At 49.4% G+C, this 19,304-nt stretch overlaps 1 protein-coding gene across 6 annotated transcripts in view; it reads left to right on the top strand.

Annotated features, from left to right (window-relative positions):
• Window positions 1-19,304, top strand: part of UNK (unk zinc finger) — a 45,499-nt gene that overhangs the window by 691 nt on the left and 25,504 nt on the right. For all 6 annotated transcript variants that reach the window (XM_035342315.1, XM_035342317.1, XM_035342314.1 and 3 more), the window contains exon 2: window positions 17,543-17,752. In XM_035342315.1, the coding sequence (XP_035198206.1) occupies window positions 17,543-17,752 (210 nt within the window). The remainder of the gene's footprint in view (window positions 1-17,542; window positions 17,753-19,304) is intronic.

Below are 19,304 nucleotides of genomic sequence, written 5' to 3'. Positions count from 1 at the left end.
CCCCCCCCCCCCCTCCCCGCAGCCCCGCCCGGCATGCACCGGGGCGGCCGCGGAAGGGGGGGGGGCGGGGGAGGAAGAAGAGGAGGAGGAGGGGGAGGAGGAGGGGGAGGAGGGGGAGGAGGGCTCGTTGGTGGCGGGCGGTGGGGGGGAGCCACCCCCCCCGGTGGGGTCCCTGTTACTGGGGGGCTTCTGCCAGAGCGCGGTCTGCGTCCCCGGCGGGCAGCCGGGGCAGAGTGGGGACCCCCCAGCTGGTCCCTGTCACCGTCTGTCACCGGGATGGAGTTGGTCCCCGTCCCCATCGCTCATGCACATGGAGCGGGGTCCCCCTGTCAGTTACCGGGACAGAGCGGGGTCCCCGTCCCCATCCGTCACCGGGACAGGGTGGCCCCCCCCGTCCCCGTCTGTCACCCAGACGGAGCAGGTCCCCCTGTAAGTCACCCAGACGCAGTGGGGTCCCCCCTGTTGGTCTTCCAGCCGGATTGGGGTCCCCCCATCAGTCACCGGGCCAGAGGGCTCACACCTGGATTGTGCCTACCCCCAGTGAGCCCCCCGGTTCCCGCGGGGTCCCCCTTCCCCGTCAGTCGCCCAGGCAGGGCAGGGTCCCCCCGTCAGTCACTGGGATGGAGAAGGGTTCCCCTGTCTGTCACCCAGCCAGAGTCAGGACCCCCCCCACCAGTCATCAGTGGCAGAGCGGGGTCCCTCTGTCAGAGCGGGGTCCCCCTCCCCGTCTGTCCCTGGCACAGAGTGGGTCCCCATCCCGTCGGTCACCCAGCCCGAGCAGTCCCCCTGTAAGTCACCTGGCTGCACTGGGGTCTCCCCTGTTGGTCTCCCAAGCCAGCATGAGGCCCCCCCGTCGATCCGCCAGCCGGATTGGGGTCCCCCCGTGGGTGACCCATCCAGAGGGCTCACACCCGTCCTGTGCCTCCCCCTGTCGAGACCCCGTCACCCCAGGGGCACGCGGGGTCTGCACCCATCGGCTCGGCCTGCGCTGAGGCGCTGGCTGGGCGGCAGCGGTGCTGAGCCCCCGGACAAGGTGGAGGCGTGATGTGGGGATGGAAGGAGCTCAGGTGTTGCCTTCCCTCCTTAAAATAACAAAGTTTGGGAGCGTTGTCGTGAACGGTGCGCTGCACTGTCCTTGTCTGCGTAGGGTGTTGGTGATGTCTAGGGAACACGGAGCACGAATTTCCCGAAGCGTGAGGGGCAGGTTTGGTGTCTCGGTGTTCTCGTCGCTTGGTTTTTCATCAAGTCGTGGGGGGCTTCCCCGTGGTACGCTGAATAAAACCCGCCGCGGAGATGCGGGGGGATCGCACGGCTGCGGGGATAGCGGGGTATTTGCCATCCTCGCCCCTCGGGCTGCACACGGGGTGGAGGCTGCAGGAGACGGAGGGGGCCTCTAGGTCTTATTTCCACTGCACAGCTCCTGGCGTGGTGCTGAGGGAGCTGGCGGGTCGCGGCCTCGCTGTATTTGTGGTGGTGGCCACGGCTGAAGTTTGGCGGCCTTTTACGGGAGCAGCTGGCACGAAGGGGTCTGCTGGTGGGGACAGAGAGGGGACAGGGCCTGCCCTGGAGGTGGCACGGCCACAGGCAGGGACACAATCGCTCAGGACATGGGGTAGAGGAAGATGAAGGTGGCAAAGGAACGAAGCATGAGCGTGGAAACGAGGATATCAAAGATTAGGAAAGAAACCGTGCAGGAAAGGTGGTTGGAAACGGGAAGAGAAGGAGGAAGAGTGGGACCGAGTAGCTGAAAAGGAGGAGAAGAGGGCAGCGTGGAGCAAAGCTGACGGTGTAAGTAGCTTTATTTTTTTCCAGAGGGGAAAAAACACTTATTTTCAGATGGATGCTAAAAATAGTTCAGTGAAAACAGTCGCAGGAACAGCGGATAACCACGAGTGAAAGGTGGGCTCGGGGACCGCGGAGTGCTGCCGGTGGGACGCGAGCCGCGCTTGGGAAGTTTTCGGTTCGTACCCGAGGTCACATCAGACTGTAAGCCTCCTCCCGATAACATATGGGAACTTGCTTGGTGGTCGTCCGCGTGAGCAAGTCGTCCGTTGTCGAAATGTAAATATTTTCTTCCTTTTTTTTTTTTTTTTCTTTCTTTCTTTAAATATAGCTTGTTTCCAGAAAATGACGCGAAGGTTACAAGTTGCAAACTCGAGGAAGCTTAATTATCCGCATGCTTTGCTGTTCCCTGGGGACACGCAATCTGGTACCGGGGATCTCCCTCTTGGAAAGTTTGGGCTGTATTTATTAGGAAGCGTTCCAATTTCCGTGCTGGTGTCAATTTCTCGGCTCTTGGTATTTGCGTGAGATTTTGAGGTGCCTTGGAGTGCAGCCCTACATCTCGTGTGGACGCCTTTCTGTTTATTCGAGATGCGCGGCGAAAGGAAAGGGGGAAAGAACAGAATTACTGATGACACGCCACCCCTTTGTCGCGCTTTGCTGGCAGAAGGGGAGCCTCAAAACCCCTTTTGGTTGCGTCCTCGCTAGCAGTTGCAGCGTGCAGCTAGGTACTCGTGGACGCACGGCGGTTGTGGTGCCCACCTCCTGTTTAATGATGAATGCCGTGTTTCTCACCCGGGGATCTGCTGTGCTGCTGTCTGCGGAATTCAGGTGAGTCAGGCGACGCTCAGCAGCTGCCGTTCCGCTCTCCCCGGGGTTCCCGGATCGCAGATGTGTGCGTGTGGCCGTTCCCCACGACCCCACGGCACGCGGAGCAGGGCGATGCGGTGTCCCCGTGTCCCTCGCACCGAGCCGGGCTCGGTGCCCGCAGCGGGAGAAGCTCGGTGCGGGGTTTGCTGATGGCTCGCAGTGGGAAGCGGGTTTGCTTTGGGTACGTTCTGTCAAACCTCAGCTGATGGTTGGTTGTGCACCGTTTCTTGAGTCTGGCTGGCGTGGTTATTTCTGTACGGGGCTCTGCCTTTAATGTGTTCCCTACGAGTGTGAGCAGAGGCTGAGTTCAAAGAAACTGAAAGTGAAGTCGCTCAGCATCGTAGATACCGAGCGGTTTTGTTTTGGTACGGGCTGTCCGCTTGGCCGTCGCGGTCCTCATTGGTTTTTAGTCCGACTGGCCTCGTTAATTGTGAATTGTAAGGGCTGGAGCAGCTGCTTGGGTGCTCGTTGGTCTCGCAGAATTTAGGTGAGTGCAAGCAGAACGCTCCTTCGTTCGCCGTGGAGGCGGACACTTTGGTAACTGCAGGAAAGCAAACGTTCTGGTGAAGATGAATTGACCCATTTAATAATAATAATTTAAAAAGTGCATTCATTCTGGTCTGTTCAAAAGCAGTGTTGAAAATATCCCGAGTTAGGTCCTGATCTCTGTGGGGCACAGACCTGTCGGGCATAACCCAGACCGGCTCTACTCAGGACGATTCTCTGGAGCGCGCCTGTCTCAAATACCCGCAGCCGTCCCGTAAATAAACCTCGGAGTTCCCGTGTCCCCGCAGGCTGTCCCCTTGCTCGAGCTGTGGACCGTGATGCCTGGAGCACATCCCGTCCCTCTTGCTGCGCAGGGATAAGCTTTGCAGCCTCCGAGGCCAAAAGCTGCCTTCCCTTTTGCACCAGTGGGAAGCTGCTGAAGGATCAGCGCCCCGTAAGCAGTGCTGGGGCCGCGGCCGCGCGGGGCCGTGTGCCTCGTGGTCATATTAAAGCCTGCTGGGCCGCGCTCACCCGGGCTCTACCTCGCAACCGTTTCGATGCCAGCCATTTAGAGGTAAAAGGAGCGGCGCGCTCGAGTGAAGGGCTTTTCGAGTGGGGATGGGGATCGGGCTGATGCAGTGCTGGAGACAGAGCTCAAGCTGAATTTGTGGCCAAGGCATTTTTGGACCTGCGTGTGTTTGAGCAGTGCCTTGCCTAGTGGTTTCTCGGCCTTAAATAGGAACTCGGACTGGGACGGCGCTAGAAATACGAAGTGAAGAAGAAGCAAAAATAGCGAGATCGTAGGTGGATTAGGATTCCAGCGAAGAGCCTGCTCGCGTGGTCTTATCCATCTCAAAACCTTACTTCTTACTCAAAACAATGGCACACAGAAACACACCTCAGAGCACCTGTAGGAGCGCAGAGTATTCCTAATCTTCTTATCAGCGGACAGTGTCTGATTGCTGTCAGGGCGAGCAGTGTCTGATCCCAACCGTGCAGGCTGTGGAAATAAAAACCCAAACCCAGATGTGCAGCAAATGGATTTTCAGAGTCGTTGCCTTTTTGGAAATGGTGTTTTCCTCCAGGACCCTCAGCGTTTGCCTTACAAAAAGATTCCCGCTGTTAAATTCTGCTCTTGGAGTGCCTGGATCGTGCCTGGTCCTCGCAGCCTAGCGAAGATGTTTAGGCATTTGGAACTGGGTTCTTTTTAAACCTGCAGAACTCTGCAGTAACAAACTGCCGCCCTCGTGCTGCTTTGGTTTTCCTGGGGAGAACCCCTAAGCAATACGCTGATATGGACTCCTGCAGGAGCAGAACCTATCCCCCTATTAAAAAACCAAACCAAGAAGTGTGTGCGTTATTAGATTTCAGACTGTGTGATACCCTTGGAGGCAGGTAGGTAGGAAAGCACAGAACAAGCGTGCTTTCCTTAATTATTTTCTAAAAATTCTTATTTAAGAACAACTTCTAAGCCAGGGGTCTGCTAGCGCTCTGCTCTGTTGTTACCTGTAAATGTTGATTTGTTTAATCGGGTGAGTATAAGCTGGTTGTTGTTGCTCTTATTATCATTAGTTATTTATTTATTAAGTCTGCGTGAACCTCACGGAACACCAGTCCACCCCAAGTGTCATTAGGAAGCGCGAATAGCGCAGGAAGTTGGGAACGCAAAGTCCTGGGGTGTTGACAGGAAGGGCCGCGCTCACGGAACGTGCTTGCCGTTGAACCCCTGCTCTGAAGCAGGCTGGAGGATAAGAGCCTGGATCTCAGGGGTCTGCAGAGGACGGGTGTCGAAAGCCGGCAGCTCTCCGTGCAGCAGCGCTCTGCTCTGCCTGCCGGCCCCTGCACGCGGTGCTGCAGCGAGGCGTTCCTCCGTTGTGTCAGAGCAGGGCTGGAGCCGTGCTCTACTCAACGCGCTTACGCTTCAGAAGTGAGTAGTTTGGGTTAGGGAAGTGGGCAGGGAATGCCCGTGCAGATAACCGTTACATGGGGTGCCCGTAAACGTTTTGTGCAGCGAGGGCTTCCCGCGCTGTTTTGATGTGTTCAGAGTTCGTTTTGGTCTGGCCAGGCTTGGTGTTCCGGGAGTCGGAAACCCCGCGAACGAGGAGAGATTTGGTCGTGCAGAATCGTTCCCACCTGGAAAATGGTTCTTGGAATTTTTTTTTTTTTGGATTTAAAATCAAAGAAACAGAAACGAAGCCCTTTGTTAATGCTTGCACATTGTGTACGTTAGTGTAGAGGATAATTTTGTGTGCCGTGGGAAACAATTAATTTTAAGGATTGTTTTAGAAAACCTCGGAGCTTAGAGTTTCCCAACAGATCCATTTTTTCTCTTACCTATTGCCTAACATTTCTACCTAGCGTGGCTTTATTTTAAGGCGAATTGTCAGAATCCAGTGTGTTATTTTTAACAGATCTGCTCTTCCCACCAGAATAAGGCCTCTAATTTTCCGTGAGAACCCCCGAAACGTGCGCTCTTCTTCTCCTTGCAGAGCATCTGACCAACTTCTGGAAGCCGTCCCGCGGCGCCTCGCTGCCTCTTGGGTGTTACTGCCCCTGCAGCGAGGTGGCAGGCAGGAGCGTGGCAGCACGCCCCTTAATCCACTTGATTTTTTAGCACATCAGCCCACCTTCCCTTAACCCTGTCATCAGGAGCTGAAATTTCCGAGAGGAGCTAATTAAACGCCTGGAGTAGGCATATCCTAAGCTGCCGCGTCGTGGCTCCTGGCAGCCCGCTCGTCAGGACCCTGAGAGGGGTGCTCGTTTCGAGGGGATGCCGAGGTGTAAAATTCTTCGGTTAGCTTCGTGCTGTTGGAAAACTTCAGAATTCAGTTTAAAATTCCAGAAGGCAGAGCTGAAAGAGATGGTGAGGAGTTGCCTGGTCAGTCCCTTGGCTTAAAGGAATCACCCACATCTAAACTGTTTCTAAGAGACTGTTTGTTTGTTTTTAACATCCCTTACGTTCCTCCTGAACATCTGCTTGAATTTTTCGGTGAAATCGAGGACTGCAAGAGGGAGACGGTCACAGAGGCTTCTGTGCCATAAAGTCCTGGTACGCTTCATAAACCTGGTGTAACATCCAGCACGTGGCCCGCAAATCAAGTGCGGAGTGGTCAGAAAAGCTGTGCCCCGTGTGCACAGCCTGGCAGTTCCCTCGGTGTTTTGTTCCCTTTGTGTTTTGTTTCAGGGCAATCAGGAGCACCCAGCCTCACCAGGAGGGCTCACAGGGAGCTGGTGAAGCCTTCCTCCAACTCCACCTAGTGCTGACAGCCCGTTTAGATGCTTAACGATAATTCCCTCGGCAATCTCCGTCTTTCCTCGTGTATTTTGATCAGTGCTTGATGCCGTTAATACCGGTTTGACATATGAAGTATCACTTGGAATGAATGCTCCCTTGAAACGAGTGCCAACGATTTCTTCTGAAATTTGTCGCGGGCTGTCGGCTGAGCGGCACGGCCTCGTGCTGCCGCGGTGCTCGGCTCGGCTTTAGGAGCTTGTTGTTACAAGAGAGAAGCTGGAGGTGTTCTTTGAAAGAAAAAGGCCGTTTTTAAGTGCTGAAGCTAATTGCACCGTTGCAGTGATGATAAGAAATTGCGAGCTCACTGAGATGCTGGCTGCTGGCCTGATTCCTATCTCTTATTAAAAGTCAGAGACGTTAAATTGAATGTGGTTGTTGGAACAGCAGCAGAAGGGGAACTTGGACTGAGTTTGTTGTCAGACAAGAAAAATCTGAGGCCATCACTAGCTATCTGTTGGTCAGAAGTGCAGATACGTTTTTGTGGAGCATTCTGGCTTGTAAGAACAATTGCACAGTTGATTCCAGGTCGGAAACTATGGTCAGGTTGCTTTTCATCATCGCATGCCTAGAATTTCTTTTTAGATTAATGAGCAGTCGCTGAAAGGAAAACAGTTTCTTGAGCCTATACCTGATGAATATCTGCAGAAGTCTGAATTGCAGCCAGTGTTGTTTTACTCATTAATCTTTATCTTCCGCGTGTCACCGCCGTTCGTAAAGCAGCAGCCGCTCCCCGCCCGGTCCGCTCCGAGGTGATTGTTCTCCTCTGAGCTTCAATCAGCTGAGAGCTTCCCTTAACAGCACCTGGGTGTTGCCATCGGAACAGGAATAAAACCAGCAGATGCCTTGGGGCAACCGTGCAGCTCTGCCGCAGCAACAACAACAAAGGTTTGCACGTTTAAAATACCTTGCAAGATTTGTTCCCATCTCAAAATGAGATGTGGTGGCGTAGCCCAGGGCTTGCCTGCTTGCCCCTCATGCTGTGGTGCTGCTGTGGGAAGCGTCGGTGCTCCTTCCAGCCTGGCTGGGTGCAGGACGCTGGTTCTGAGGTGTGCTGGTCCTGTGGGGTGTCGAAAGAGCCCGCTGGACTGCCACAGACGCAGAGAAAATCACTGGCACGGCTAACGCCGATTCTTTAAAATCAGCCCCTGAGAGTCGACTCTTATCTCTGTGCTGGCACATGTGTTATGGCTGCAGGTTTCTGCTTGCTGGGTAATCGTCGTGTTTGTTTCAAACTCGCAACAGAAAGTGTCTGTTCACAACTGTAAACCTTTCCAAAAAGATCTGGCTGGCGCTCAGCCTGGAGAGCCGCAGACAGCGTTGCCTGCTCGCACGTGGACCGGTCTGGACGAGAGCGCTGCAGAGCCATCGTTTCGTGCGGAGTTTGAGGTTTATGCTCGTGGTTCAGTGTAGACCTTCAGACAGTTCGTGTCCTGCCTTAAAACTGTTGTGAGCGTGGGACTGCAGCTGCTCCACGAGCTGCCTGTTAAATCGTGAAGGCTGCGGGCATGGTCGGGAGAGGGAGGGCACCTGGAGCATCTGCTGGGAGGCTGGGTGCTGAAGGTTAGCTGCCTGGAAAACTCTCGTAAAAACCCGTTGCTGAAAGCCAGAGCTGTGTAATAGCTTGTGTGGAAGTCACGTTTTTCTGAATTAGCCTTTGCAAATCCTTGTGCGTGGGATGTTTTGTTGTAGGGAGCTAGCAGAGAGAGTAACGCAGTGCTTCGAGCAGCCCGGCCCCGTTGCCAGCCTCCCCGAGCATTCCTCCAGCTGCTGACCCTGGGTAGGCTTTGGGAGCAACTGAAGGAGCACCAAGAGAAGTCCCGTGTCAGAAACCTCACGGGAAGCTGGTGTTTTAATTTTTACAGCATAGGACATCGATGTATTCTTCAGGCCTTGGTTCATTTTGGTCCAGTCCAGCAAACCCGATGCATGCCAGCTCTATACAAACCCGGTGTTTGCAAAGATTTAGTGGGTGTTCTCCACGTTTGGGACTGGCTACAAAAAAGCTCACGAATTAATGTTATTTTACGTAGTTTACTAATTAATAGTAAAATACGTGCTCATATTTAAGCACACATTGACGTATTATAGTGAGAAATAAAGCAGGAGGCCTCCAGCAGCGTGTAGCTGTCCAGCTTCGTTAAGTTCGAGGATTTTCACTGAAACAGTTGAGCTCAGTCCACGTGTTGTTGAAAAATAATCGTTTCAATATGATCCTGTTTTCGTAAGCTCAGCACTTGGGCAGGTGCTGTGGGGAAGGAATAATGTGGCCCCGAAATAGGGTGTAGAGCAGAAACCAACCTGCAGAGCGATGAGAGCTGTGCTTGAGGCTTCCTTTGGGCGCAGCTGTGGTGTTGTCAAGTTGAAAATAAGTCTCTCCAACTTGGAAAACTTGGACGTGTTTTTAAAACATCGTGTGGGCTGCCTGAATGCGTAGTTAATCCTGAGGTCACGTCGAGCGATGCGTGTTCATGGCCAGCTCGTCCGGAGATCAAACTGGGTGAAATGTGAGCGGGAACTGAAGGCTTCATGGCTCCTAAGGAAACAGCTCCGAAATGCCCTGTAGTTAAGGGTTTGCCCGTGCCTGTCCTTGGATTGTTTTAATTAAGAAGGTGAAAGCTCCGTGCAAACACACGCTTGTGCTTAAGATGGGTTTTATTGGTATGACTCGGCCATGTACCCTTCATGGCCCGCTGATGTAACAGGTTGATGCTTTAAAAAAGGAGAACGCAGCCGAAAAAAAAGGCTCCAGGTGTTTTGCTGGGCTGGTTTGAACGACACAGCTCCACGCTGGGCTGCAGGGAAGAGGGGCCGAGCACCCCGACACCCGCGGTCGGTACCGCAGCCCTAACCCCCGAGCCCGGGGTCCTGGCTGCTGGTGCACAGGGCAAGCGTTGCTTTTATTGAATTAACTCAGTGCAAAGCCACGCTTCCCTTTCCTCACTGAGGCACGGCCTTGGTGAGCTGCTCGAGCTGCACGGCAGTATTTCTCTCAAAACGAGGCCATTTTTGGCTGCCGGTCTGGAAACCGAGCGATGTTTTGCCTGAAGCTGGTGCGGGGCTGTCTTCCTGTCCTGGCTCAGCACCGTGCTGTAGCGTCTCTATTTCTTTTTTCCTCAGCTTTTTGGTATATACGAGAAACAACCGTTTGTCAGATGTTTTGCTTTCCATTGACAAATCTCATGAAAATTCCTGAGAGTTGCCTCTGTTCTATTTTGGGACGGACGGGGTTATTTTTAGCAGTCAATTAAAGCTCTCGTCTATAAAGTGACAGGAAAGCGATCGAGTGCAAAGTAATCCGTTGTTCTTCCCGTGTCGTCCAACTGACTTGCATTGTCGTCCGCCCCGGTGTGCTGTGAAAGCCCAAAATAGCAGCTGGGGCTGTAGCTCCTGCAGCGCACGCTACCCTTTAGCGTTTAAGCGGAAGCTTCCAGCTCAGCTTCGCCTGCCAGATCCATCGGGTGTCGAGGAAAAGGAAAACTTGTGCGTGCTGCCTTCCTAGTCCTGCAGCGACAAGCAGGGCAGCCAGCAAGCTCACCAGGCACTCCTTGCTCACAAAGGTACGCCGTGAGTTACGGGAGCGCCTCTGCCACCGAACAAGCCCAGCTCCGTGCATCTGCACGAAGTCTCTCCAACTTTCACTTTCTTTATTCGCCCTTAGACTGACGTTACTGTCAAGCTCTAATGGAGAAGGGGAAATCGAACAGCTTTACAATCGCCCGGTGCTGGCTGCGGTGTGACCTTTTTCCAGTTGATGGTTCAATTTATTTAGGAGATAAAGAAAACACCGAGGCATGCGGAGTCTGTCTTCCTGACAGATGGGAGCTTACCGAAACTTTTTTCCTCATCCTTTTTCCTTCCCCGCGTTCGCAGTCAGCCTTTTGTTTTTATAAAGTGGCCCATATATTTTTCTTTGAGGTTTAAGTGCTTTCTCATCTTTTCAAGGCTTGCAGAACTGCACCTGACTTGACAGCGTGGAAAGGGAAATAGCCGAGCGGTTGTTGAGGTGTGCTGAGGAAGAGATGCTCGTGTGTTGTGGAAGGCGATGCATGGCACGTGCAAAAGCCCTTTGTGTTGGGGGCATGGGGGTTTGGTCAGGTCTGTGAGCTTGTTGAGAAAACAGCATTAAACGGGGATTTTTGTTAAATGGGCCCGATCGTGGGATTCTGTCACGATAGTGGTGACTGATAAAGGTTTCTGGCAAAGCCTGCTGAGAAAACTTTCCCTGAAAGCACGATGAAAACCATCAAGCTTGCTGCTAAATGTGTTTGCTATTATTAAATGCTTATTTTTTTGTTTGATGTTCAGCTGTGACTAGCGTGAGACTGTATTTCAATATGAAATGACATCTGCTAGTAAGTTTTTTTTTAAACAATGGCAAAAAAAACAAAAACAAAACAACAACAAAAAAACACCACACTCAGCTCCCCCCAGCTGTTTATTGGAACAAACTTGCCTTAACTCCTGCTCTGATTAGAAGGATGCTGAACGTTTCCTTGCAGGGTCTAGGCAGGTTTTAAAGCAGGCTGCGGGCAGGCCCTGGCTGTGGGGTGGGGAATGCGGTTTCCCTGTGCCCACCCCTGTGAAGTTTCAGCTCCTGTGAAGCTAGATTGCTTCTTTCACACTTCTTTTCTCCCAAATCCCAAGAAATCATGGGAGTGGAAGGCTGTGTTCCCTGTCGGAAAGCTTGCTTTGCATCAAAACAAAACATTTTATAAGATGTCTTGGGAAACGTAGTGTCAAACCCTGTTTCTGAAAGGTGTTTGAAGTCCGTGGTCGCTGGCAGCAGTAAAAGCCTCCGAGGCTGGCGCCTCGCTGACCTCCTTGGCATGCCGAGGAATTCCCTAAAAGCGAAGCCTTCCAGCCACCCTCCGGTGTGCCAGGAGATGTGGAAGGGTGTTACAGGGAACTGCCGGCGCAGAGAAACCCAGATCTCCTCCACAATATCCATTCAGTGTTAATTATTGTGGAGCCATGCTTTTTCTTTAAACCCACATTTCCTTATTTATTTACAGTCGTTCTGGAATATCTTCACCCGAAGAGCAAAAACTCCGGAGCAATGTCAGAGCTGCGTATCGTGGCTTTTCCTGTCAGTAATGATATGTTAGACAAAAGGTACATTAGTAGGATTTTTATTGAGTATCCTCTTGGAATAAGTAGATTCTGTCATGCACCACTGACTCATTTCAATTGGAATACCACAGTTCAGTAAAGGAAAATAATTGAGTCATGGGTTTCTTACTTAAAGCATGTTTGATATCATCTTTTGTAATAAAATTTTATGAGGGTGAAATGAATTTAGAGAGCTGATTAAATATGGACAGCTCTTTTCCCCTTGTGTTGGGTTGGCTCTCCGAGCTTAAAAAGAAAACAGCAGTTTTGAAAATATTTTCTACAGATAAGCCGTATTGAGTTTGAAACATCTCTATCTACAGTTACATTATTTTTTCCTGGGTTTTGCAATGCTGCCGACTTTGCAGGAGTCTGTTGGGCAAGCACATTAAGTTTGCTTCAGACAATTCTAGCTGTGTTAGCTCAACCCACTCATTTAAACTTTGAAGCAACGCCGGTAATTTTATTTATTTATTTATTCCTAAGCTGAATTAGGGAAACTTTGAGCCGCCTGCTGCCTGGACGGGTGGGTGCTGAGGGGAGCTTCCAGCAGAGGAAAGCCGGGGACCAGCCGGGAGCAGTGACCTCTGTCGTTCACACAGCAGCGCTCAGAAAGCAGCTGCGGTGTTCTGGGACCACCTGAAACTTTATGGAGAGGTCTGTGGCTTAGCAGCAGGACGTCACGGATGTAAAAAGGCCAGCAAAAGCTCGCGGCATTCCCGGCTACTTTGTGCCGATAAAATCATATTTTTGCTGCATGATCCTGTCTGCCAAGAGATGCAGGCAGACAGGACTAAAATAAACGTTAATGGCATGAGACCGTTTTCTTATCTCTGAAATCTTATCAGGAATTCAGGAATTGGAGCTTTTTTTTTTCTTTTTTTCTTTTTTTTTTTAACAATAGGCACTTTATTTGCAGAGTTCTTGCTTAGATTTACCTGAGAGCGACCCGTGCTGCCTCCTGTGAGTGGCTTCACGTGACGGGAGCAGCGGTAGGGATGGAGCCCCGCGGCTGGGGGAATGGTGCTGCTGTGCTCCCAGGAAAGGTGTCCGTGGTTTATTTCGGTCTCACACCACAAAACCCAGCACCAGTCACTGACGTGGGCCTCCCTGAGGGGAGCTTTAGTGTAGTTGTGTGTGTGTAGGCACCCACCACGTGTGTGCAGAACCTGGATGACGCTGGCATTAGGTCTCCCTGCTGTCCTACTTGTACAGGCAGTGCATTAGTCTGGATTAGCCAATTAACTAATGGTTTTCTCTCCGCTGTCCTGCTGCTGCAGAAGATTTAGATCCCGTTTGTTAGCCTCGATGCTCTTTTTGGGCCCAAAAGGAATTTTGGAATGAAGGGAATTGATGGGGAGGAGTGAGGGGGGCTGCGAGGAGAGGAGGCCATGCTGGGGCTCACAGAAAGACTTCAGACAGCACAGGGGTGCTGGAAGGGAAGGAGGGCCCGGCTTTGTGTTGTAGGAAAAACAGGAATTTGGAGTTGTTTTTCTCCTTTCTTTTCCATGTTTGTCAGTAATGCTTCTCCCCCCAGTCCTCCTGATCCCTCTGCTATAAAGCAGAGGTTTCTCTTCTGGTGTCATTGCGCGTCTTCCAGTGATTTCAGGGAGCTCTGGGAAAGGCTTTTAACGAGGAATTTAGAGCTCAGCTGTCTTCGTGCATTACCAGCATATTTTCCTGAATTGAGCTCACGCCAGTGCATGCGTGACTTTTATCAAGTTTGGCAGGAAGTGTGCGGCCCTGGAACATGTCATGGATGCAGGTATCCTGCACGCTGCGCTGCTTGAGCACGCCGGCTGCTCGCACAGCCAAACCAGCAAAGCTGCAGCAAACCGAGCGATCTTCACAGCAGCAGGCGAGGAATGCGACCAGGACAAGGCTGCAATTATTGAGTTTGCAAATGAAGCTTCTCGGTTAGTTTCTTCTTGTGTTTTTCTTCCCTTTTTTAGGTTTGATTTTATTTTTTTTTGTTGGTGACATTTGGAAGTGCAATTTTGCGTCTCCCCCCTGCCCAGTCTTTCTGCCTGCAGCTCCCGAAGCAGGTTGCAGCTCGATCCCCCCTAGGGCAGAGGGGGAACTGCCTGCAATTGCTGGCTGCAGATGTAAACACTTGCTGAGCTGCCGCTAGCAGTTACAGGCAGTTGGCAGTTCCCCCACTAGCATAAACTCTCGCGGAGAGTAATTACTGCCCCTTCCCATTTCCCAGCCTGCAGGAAGTGGGATTTCAGCAAAGTAAAATTCTTGGTGTGTCGTCCCACCACACCAGGACTTTGCAGCTCCTTTCAGCCTCTGGGAGTTCCCAAAGCTAGTTGGGAAGTCATCTTTCCTCTTGTCTTCCTAGTGAAAGAAGCTTTCGTTTCTCGTAGCGTCTGTCCCACTCGCAAGTTCAGTTCAGCCTGGTGACTTTGCTCGGCATTGTTCTGGCCAGTATTGTCTTATTTGTTTAGACAAATTGCATTTGTCTTTGGTAGGAATTGTAAATGATAAGGCTTCCTCCAGGAACCTGGGTGTTGCTGTTGACTTAATGTAGTATCAGGAGAAGATCATGCTATGTGCTTTCTGCTTCTTAAAAAATTATGAGCTTGAAAATATTAAATAAAGCACTTTCTCTTGTGTTATGTGTGTGTTAAGTAGACCAATGCAAAACTGATCAGTTTCACCTTTTTTTTTTTTTCCTAACAAATATAGAAGTAACTCCTATGTGAAGCGGGGTACTAATTTGTCTGCCCCTCGTGTAGAGTTTCCTGAGGTCTTTAGAGAGTTGAGAAATGTGAGTTATCATTGCTAGATTTCCTCTTCCTGTAAAGGCATGGCATTTGGCTGACATGCTGTGAAATATGTACCAGTTATCAACATGTTTTCATTTTAAGGGGTCATTCAAAAATCCTTTTCCCAAGTCCACTGGGAAAATATTTGCAGAGACCATGCATGCCAGGAGGATCTGTCACGACAGTGTGTTCTGCGTTTCTCCTTAGACCCTTTGCAGAGAGACTATTGAAATATTAATAGCATTCTGCTTAGTGAGAGATTACACTGCAGTCGTGCAGTCCATATATCCATATTCTCTGTTCCCAAAACACATGTGGTTTGGCCGTCTTTCATATATTTTAATACAAAGTGGCTGGTTGAGCGGCCCGTGTTCCCCCAAAGGAGCCAAAACTCAATTCATAAATCAAGAAAATAGAGGCCTATAAGGCAATTTACCATTCAGGCTATTGTGGAGGAGGGTGCTTTAAAATGTTATAGTGGGCTGAAAAAAAAAAAAAGAACCGAAAGCAGTGATTGAAAGGTTTGAAATGACCGAGTTAATGTGACAACTCTGGTTTTCCTCTATTGGGCTTGATGGCAAAGGTGATGGTGCGCAGTTAATGTGTTGCTGCCGAGCTCGGTGATACCTGTTTGTGGGGCTCGCTTTGAAATTAAGAGTGAGAGATCATTTATTTAATAGACAGCATCAAAGCATGAGTTTCTGATGAAGCGAGTTAGGTGTTAAACACTTCTCAGGTGAACCATTTACTTATGTAATTATCTCTCATTTACATTATAATAAATGTTTCTCCAGGGAGTTTAGCCAATCATGAAATGCAATTAATTTTCAAATGCTCTTCAGCAACAATTGACACTCCAGAGACCAAACTCCCTCGGCAGTGTATACATTTTTAAACTCTTCAGTTAAAGCAAAGCTGTTTCAGCTTGTTGATCGTATATTTTTAGTTTTTCTTTTATTTTTTTATGCAGTGTTTCATACATGCCTTTCACTAGAGGACTGGACTGCTGGGCTTGATGCCCGGGTGGTTTAGGTCTGATATCTCCCCTCAGGTCCCAGAGCACTGGTGAGGTTCAGGATGGTGGTTCTCAAATTAAGCCCAGACTCTTCACTCACTTTGGGGAAGATGAATGCTCTTTTGGTTTCCGTCGCTGGCTCTGAATGCTGTATGACACTGGCTGGGGCACGTAGCCCCCCTGTTTTGCTGTTCTCTGCATGTAAAACGGCAGCAGCATAAAAATAAAACCTCCTCTCTTAAGGTGTATGTGGAGACATCTGGGTGGAAGGGCCTGGCTGGTGACCAGGCCATATCCCTCAGAGCAGTCAGCTCATGCTGCTTGAGTTTGCTTAATTCACTTTCTAACCTAAGTGTAGTTACAGTCACTTCTCTTCTAAGTCTCATTAGTGCACTGATAAGATTCTCCAGATAAATAATCTGGAGAATTCTGCCTTCTACACCTGTACTTGGTCCAACAGCTTGGAAAGCTGTCCAAGCGTGGATTAATTCTCTTGTGACATTCCCTTTCCAGATGAACTGCTGTGCTTGGAGTGGGGACCTCCATTTGAACGGAGACGGCTTTTTAAAAGCCAGAAGGAACAAAGCGATGTTGTTAGCCCTCGCCTATTCCAAACAGACCAGTTTCTGAGTGCTGCCTCCGCTTTTTCTGGCATTATGCATTAGGCCCCAGGGTGGATATTGGTCCAGGGACGGGTGGGCTTGGGGTGCGAAGGGCACACGGCCTTCACAGGTGTAGGGCAATGGCATATCCCACGTCTTTGGAGGCTAAAGAGGAGGAACTTTTATCCTTTCACACTGGCAAAACCCATGTAGTGGCTCTCGCCACTGCTAGTCTCTCCTCAGAGCGAACAAATAAAATCACTTCTGTTGGATACACGTGTTTTCCTGAGGCTTTCTTGTCAGCAGTGGGTGAGGAGGAAAGGATACTTCATTTACAGCTGTTGCTGTCTGAATGAGTTCAGTACGATATCTGTAAATACATCTTCAGGCATCAGGCATATTTCCATTTATTCAGAAGTGTGATAGATTTTATGCTATGGGAATGAATGCCTCACAAATTCCTGTACTCCATTGTGTTGCCTTGATGCACACACACAGCTCAAAATGAGTCCACATCTGTTGTTAGATCACCCTTGTGCTTCCAGCAGAATGCCAGCACTTATCTGACCGACAGATTTTGTTCTTCACTGCTTTAAACCTCTAAACATAAGAGACCAGAGCATGACCTATTGTGGGAGGCAGTTACCCCCAGTCTGCTCTGGATCTTCTGTGGTGTTCTTGGAGTCTCACCGCATGCGATTCAGGTCCGAGCTGTTCGAGCTGTTGGTGTGTTCCCTCAAAATACCTGGGGGGGGGTCCCTGGAGGGTTTCAGGCAGCGTGGACTTGGTAAGCACCTCCACACAGATCACAGTCAGTCAGATCATCGCGTTGATCTAAACCGTTTTGTAATCTTCCACAATCTGGGTTTAGAGGCTGTCATTAGCGTCACAAATAAAAGCTTGTGACTTCTTTAGTTCTCAGGATAAAAGAAGGCACGTACTTTCAGAGAATTACATATGAAAGTAAAGCACCATAAGCGTCCAGGAGTTGAGGATAGTTATGCTGCTTTTCAAGAGAGAGTCCTGAATTCACAAGATGACAAGAGAGGAATGGATTAATTTTATATTTGCAGTTGACCACATGCCTGAAGGAGAAACAGAGATAAACTAGGAGGAAAAGGGGTGGAAAAGTTTTTGTGCTTTTTTTTTTTTCATCTTTCTCTATCACTAATTTGAAGATTTAAACAAAGAAGTCTATTTTATTGATTTATTCTTTTAAAACTGAACTCTAAGGGGGGGGAAACCCTTTCTCCTACGTCTCAGATTTAGAGATAGAAATGGTTGGAAAGGTACTTCAGAGTTGTCTTTTTTCACAAACTGTTTTCTAAGATTGTGAAAAGTCTCTTTGCAATGATACTGAAAGACACAAAGTGATTTCAGCTACCTTTAGCTTTCCAGTTTGTATTATCTGGCTTGGTAACTGATACCTGCCCCTTACGGACAACCAGCAGCTTCCAGCCTGCAGTGCTGAGAGGAAGAACCAGGCAGGTGTGGGAAGGACAACGTGCACCTCTGTAATATGCTCTGGATTGGCATGGGCTCTGTGGGGAAACTGGTTATCTCTGACCACCATCCCAGTCCTAAAATTCTGCTTTTGTGCTTCTGTCTGCAGATACCTGAAGGAGTTCCGCACGGAGCAGTGCCCTCTCTTCGTGCAGCACAAGTGCACTCAGCACCGGCCCTACACTTGCTTCCACTGGCACTTTGTCAACCAGCGTCGTCGCAGATCTATCCGCCGCCGGGATGGTACATTTAACTACAGCCCTGACATTTACTGTACCAAGTATGACGAGACCACAGGAATCTGCCCAGAAGGAGATGAGTGAGTAAAGACTGCACCCTGCTTTTCAGGCATTAGGCTTTTGGGATTGGTCCAGCGATGATTCCAGCCAGGTCTTGTAGAGATGAGGCAAGTCAGCAGCAAAGCAGCTTTGTAACATCCATAACATGAGAACAGATGTAAAAACTGTAGTAGCAATCTCAGTACTCCAGGCCTGTTGAAGAGATGATACCAAAGTTGATGGGAATTCGGCTTTCATGCATTTTTAGCAAAGCTGGTGTGAAAAACAGCTAGCTGACAAATAGACCGAGAGAGATTCTTCCCGTAAGTCCCTAACCGTCAAATTATAGCTTTTGCTCAGTAGCTTTATAGCTCAGTTTTTAACAGATTGCTGAAAGAGGAGGAATTTTGTCCTCAATCTGTCCCTGAATTATCCATCCCCAGCTTTTTAAATCATATTCATTACTTGCCAGTTTGTTTTGTCTTCATGAACTTTTAAGAAGCCAGCAGGGAAAGGTCAGGTACCCGGAATAAGGCAACAGGAGGAAGAGTTGTTTTATTGGGTTTTCCCTCGTTGTGACTGTGTTAAGTTTAACTGAGAGATGCAAGTGTTTCTGCTGTGTATGTGGCAGATTCCTGCAGTTAATGGGTTAACACAGCAATATGACTTCACCCACGTGACAGATATGGAAGAATAAATAGTGTAGCCAAACCGTGGTCAAATATAGAGAGTGTTTTATATAGAGATGCTATAGAAAGATGGAATTTCAGTTCCCTTTCTTTGTGCCAGTATAAACACACATAGAAAAATGCTATTTATTGGGAAAACAATATTTTTTTTTTGCCCGATTAAGTTAAGATCTCGTGGCTGCAGCAGAATGGAATAAATCCCTAGCCTGAGGCCTCTGTTTCGATACTTTTCTTCCTTCTTATAAGAGAACTGGAAGGGATTGGAAAAATAAGATATTTGGGGCCTTTGGCTTCTAGATCACTGTCTCATATCTGGCTCAAATTCAACAAATGAAAACTGCTGCTATCTCAAAATCCTGCTGTTTTGTATTTTTAGCTAAACACTGCAACATATAAACTTCACCTATTCTATCATGTTCTTTTTATATTTCCCAGTGTAGATTATTCTTTTCCTGATAAGAGGGGAAACAAAACATCAATTAAAATGTTAGAATCATAATTCTCCTTTCTTGTCCTGTGCTCTGCATAAAGGATGCATCTGGCTATAGATAGACTGTCGCAGCCCTGTAGGAGTACATCAGCAGGAAACAGTAACAGCATGAAGTCTAGATGGGCTGCTGAGGAAATGGTATGTGCCATGTGATGTCCCTTCAATCATGGCTAGTATATCAGAATGCCTTGACAGTGTCCTTGCTCTTTTCCAGATCCCTGGCAGTCGCTAGGGTAGAATAATAAGCTGCTGCTGGTTTAATAATTCAGTTGTCTGTTTGGGAGGGAAACAAATACTGTGCAGTGACAGGTTTAAGGGTTCTTTGTAATGTTGGAAGGCACAACAGGAGAAAGAGAGTTAGCAAAAGTGTTGTCAACAGCATCCTATATCGGCAATGTGTCTTCTGATAGTATT

Source organism: Oxyura jamaicensis, chromosome 18, assembly GCF_011077185.1.
Source record: "Oxyura jamaicensis isolate SHBP4307 breed ruddy duck chromosome 18, BPBGC_Ojam_1.0, whole genome shotgun sequence".
NCBI lineage: Eukaryota > Metazoa > Chordata > Aves > Anseriformes > Anatidae > Oxyura > Oxyura jamaicensis.
The sequence above is the reverse complement of the archived record's forward strand: the minus strand, read 5'-3'. Positions and strand labels throughout refer to the sequence as shown.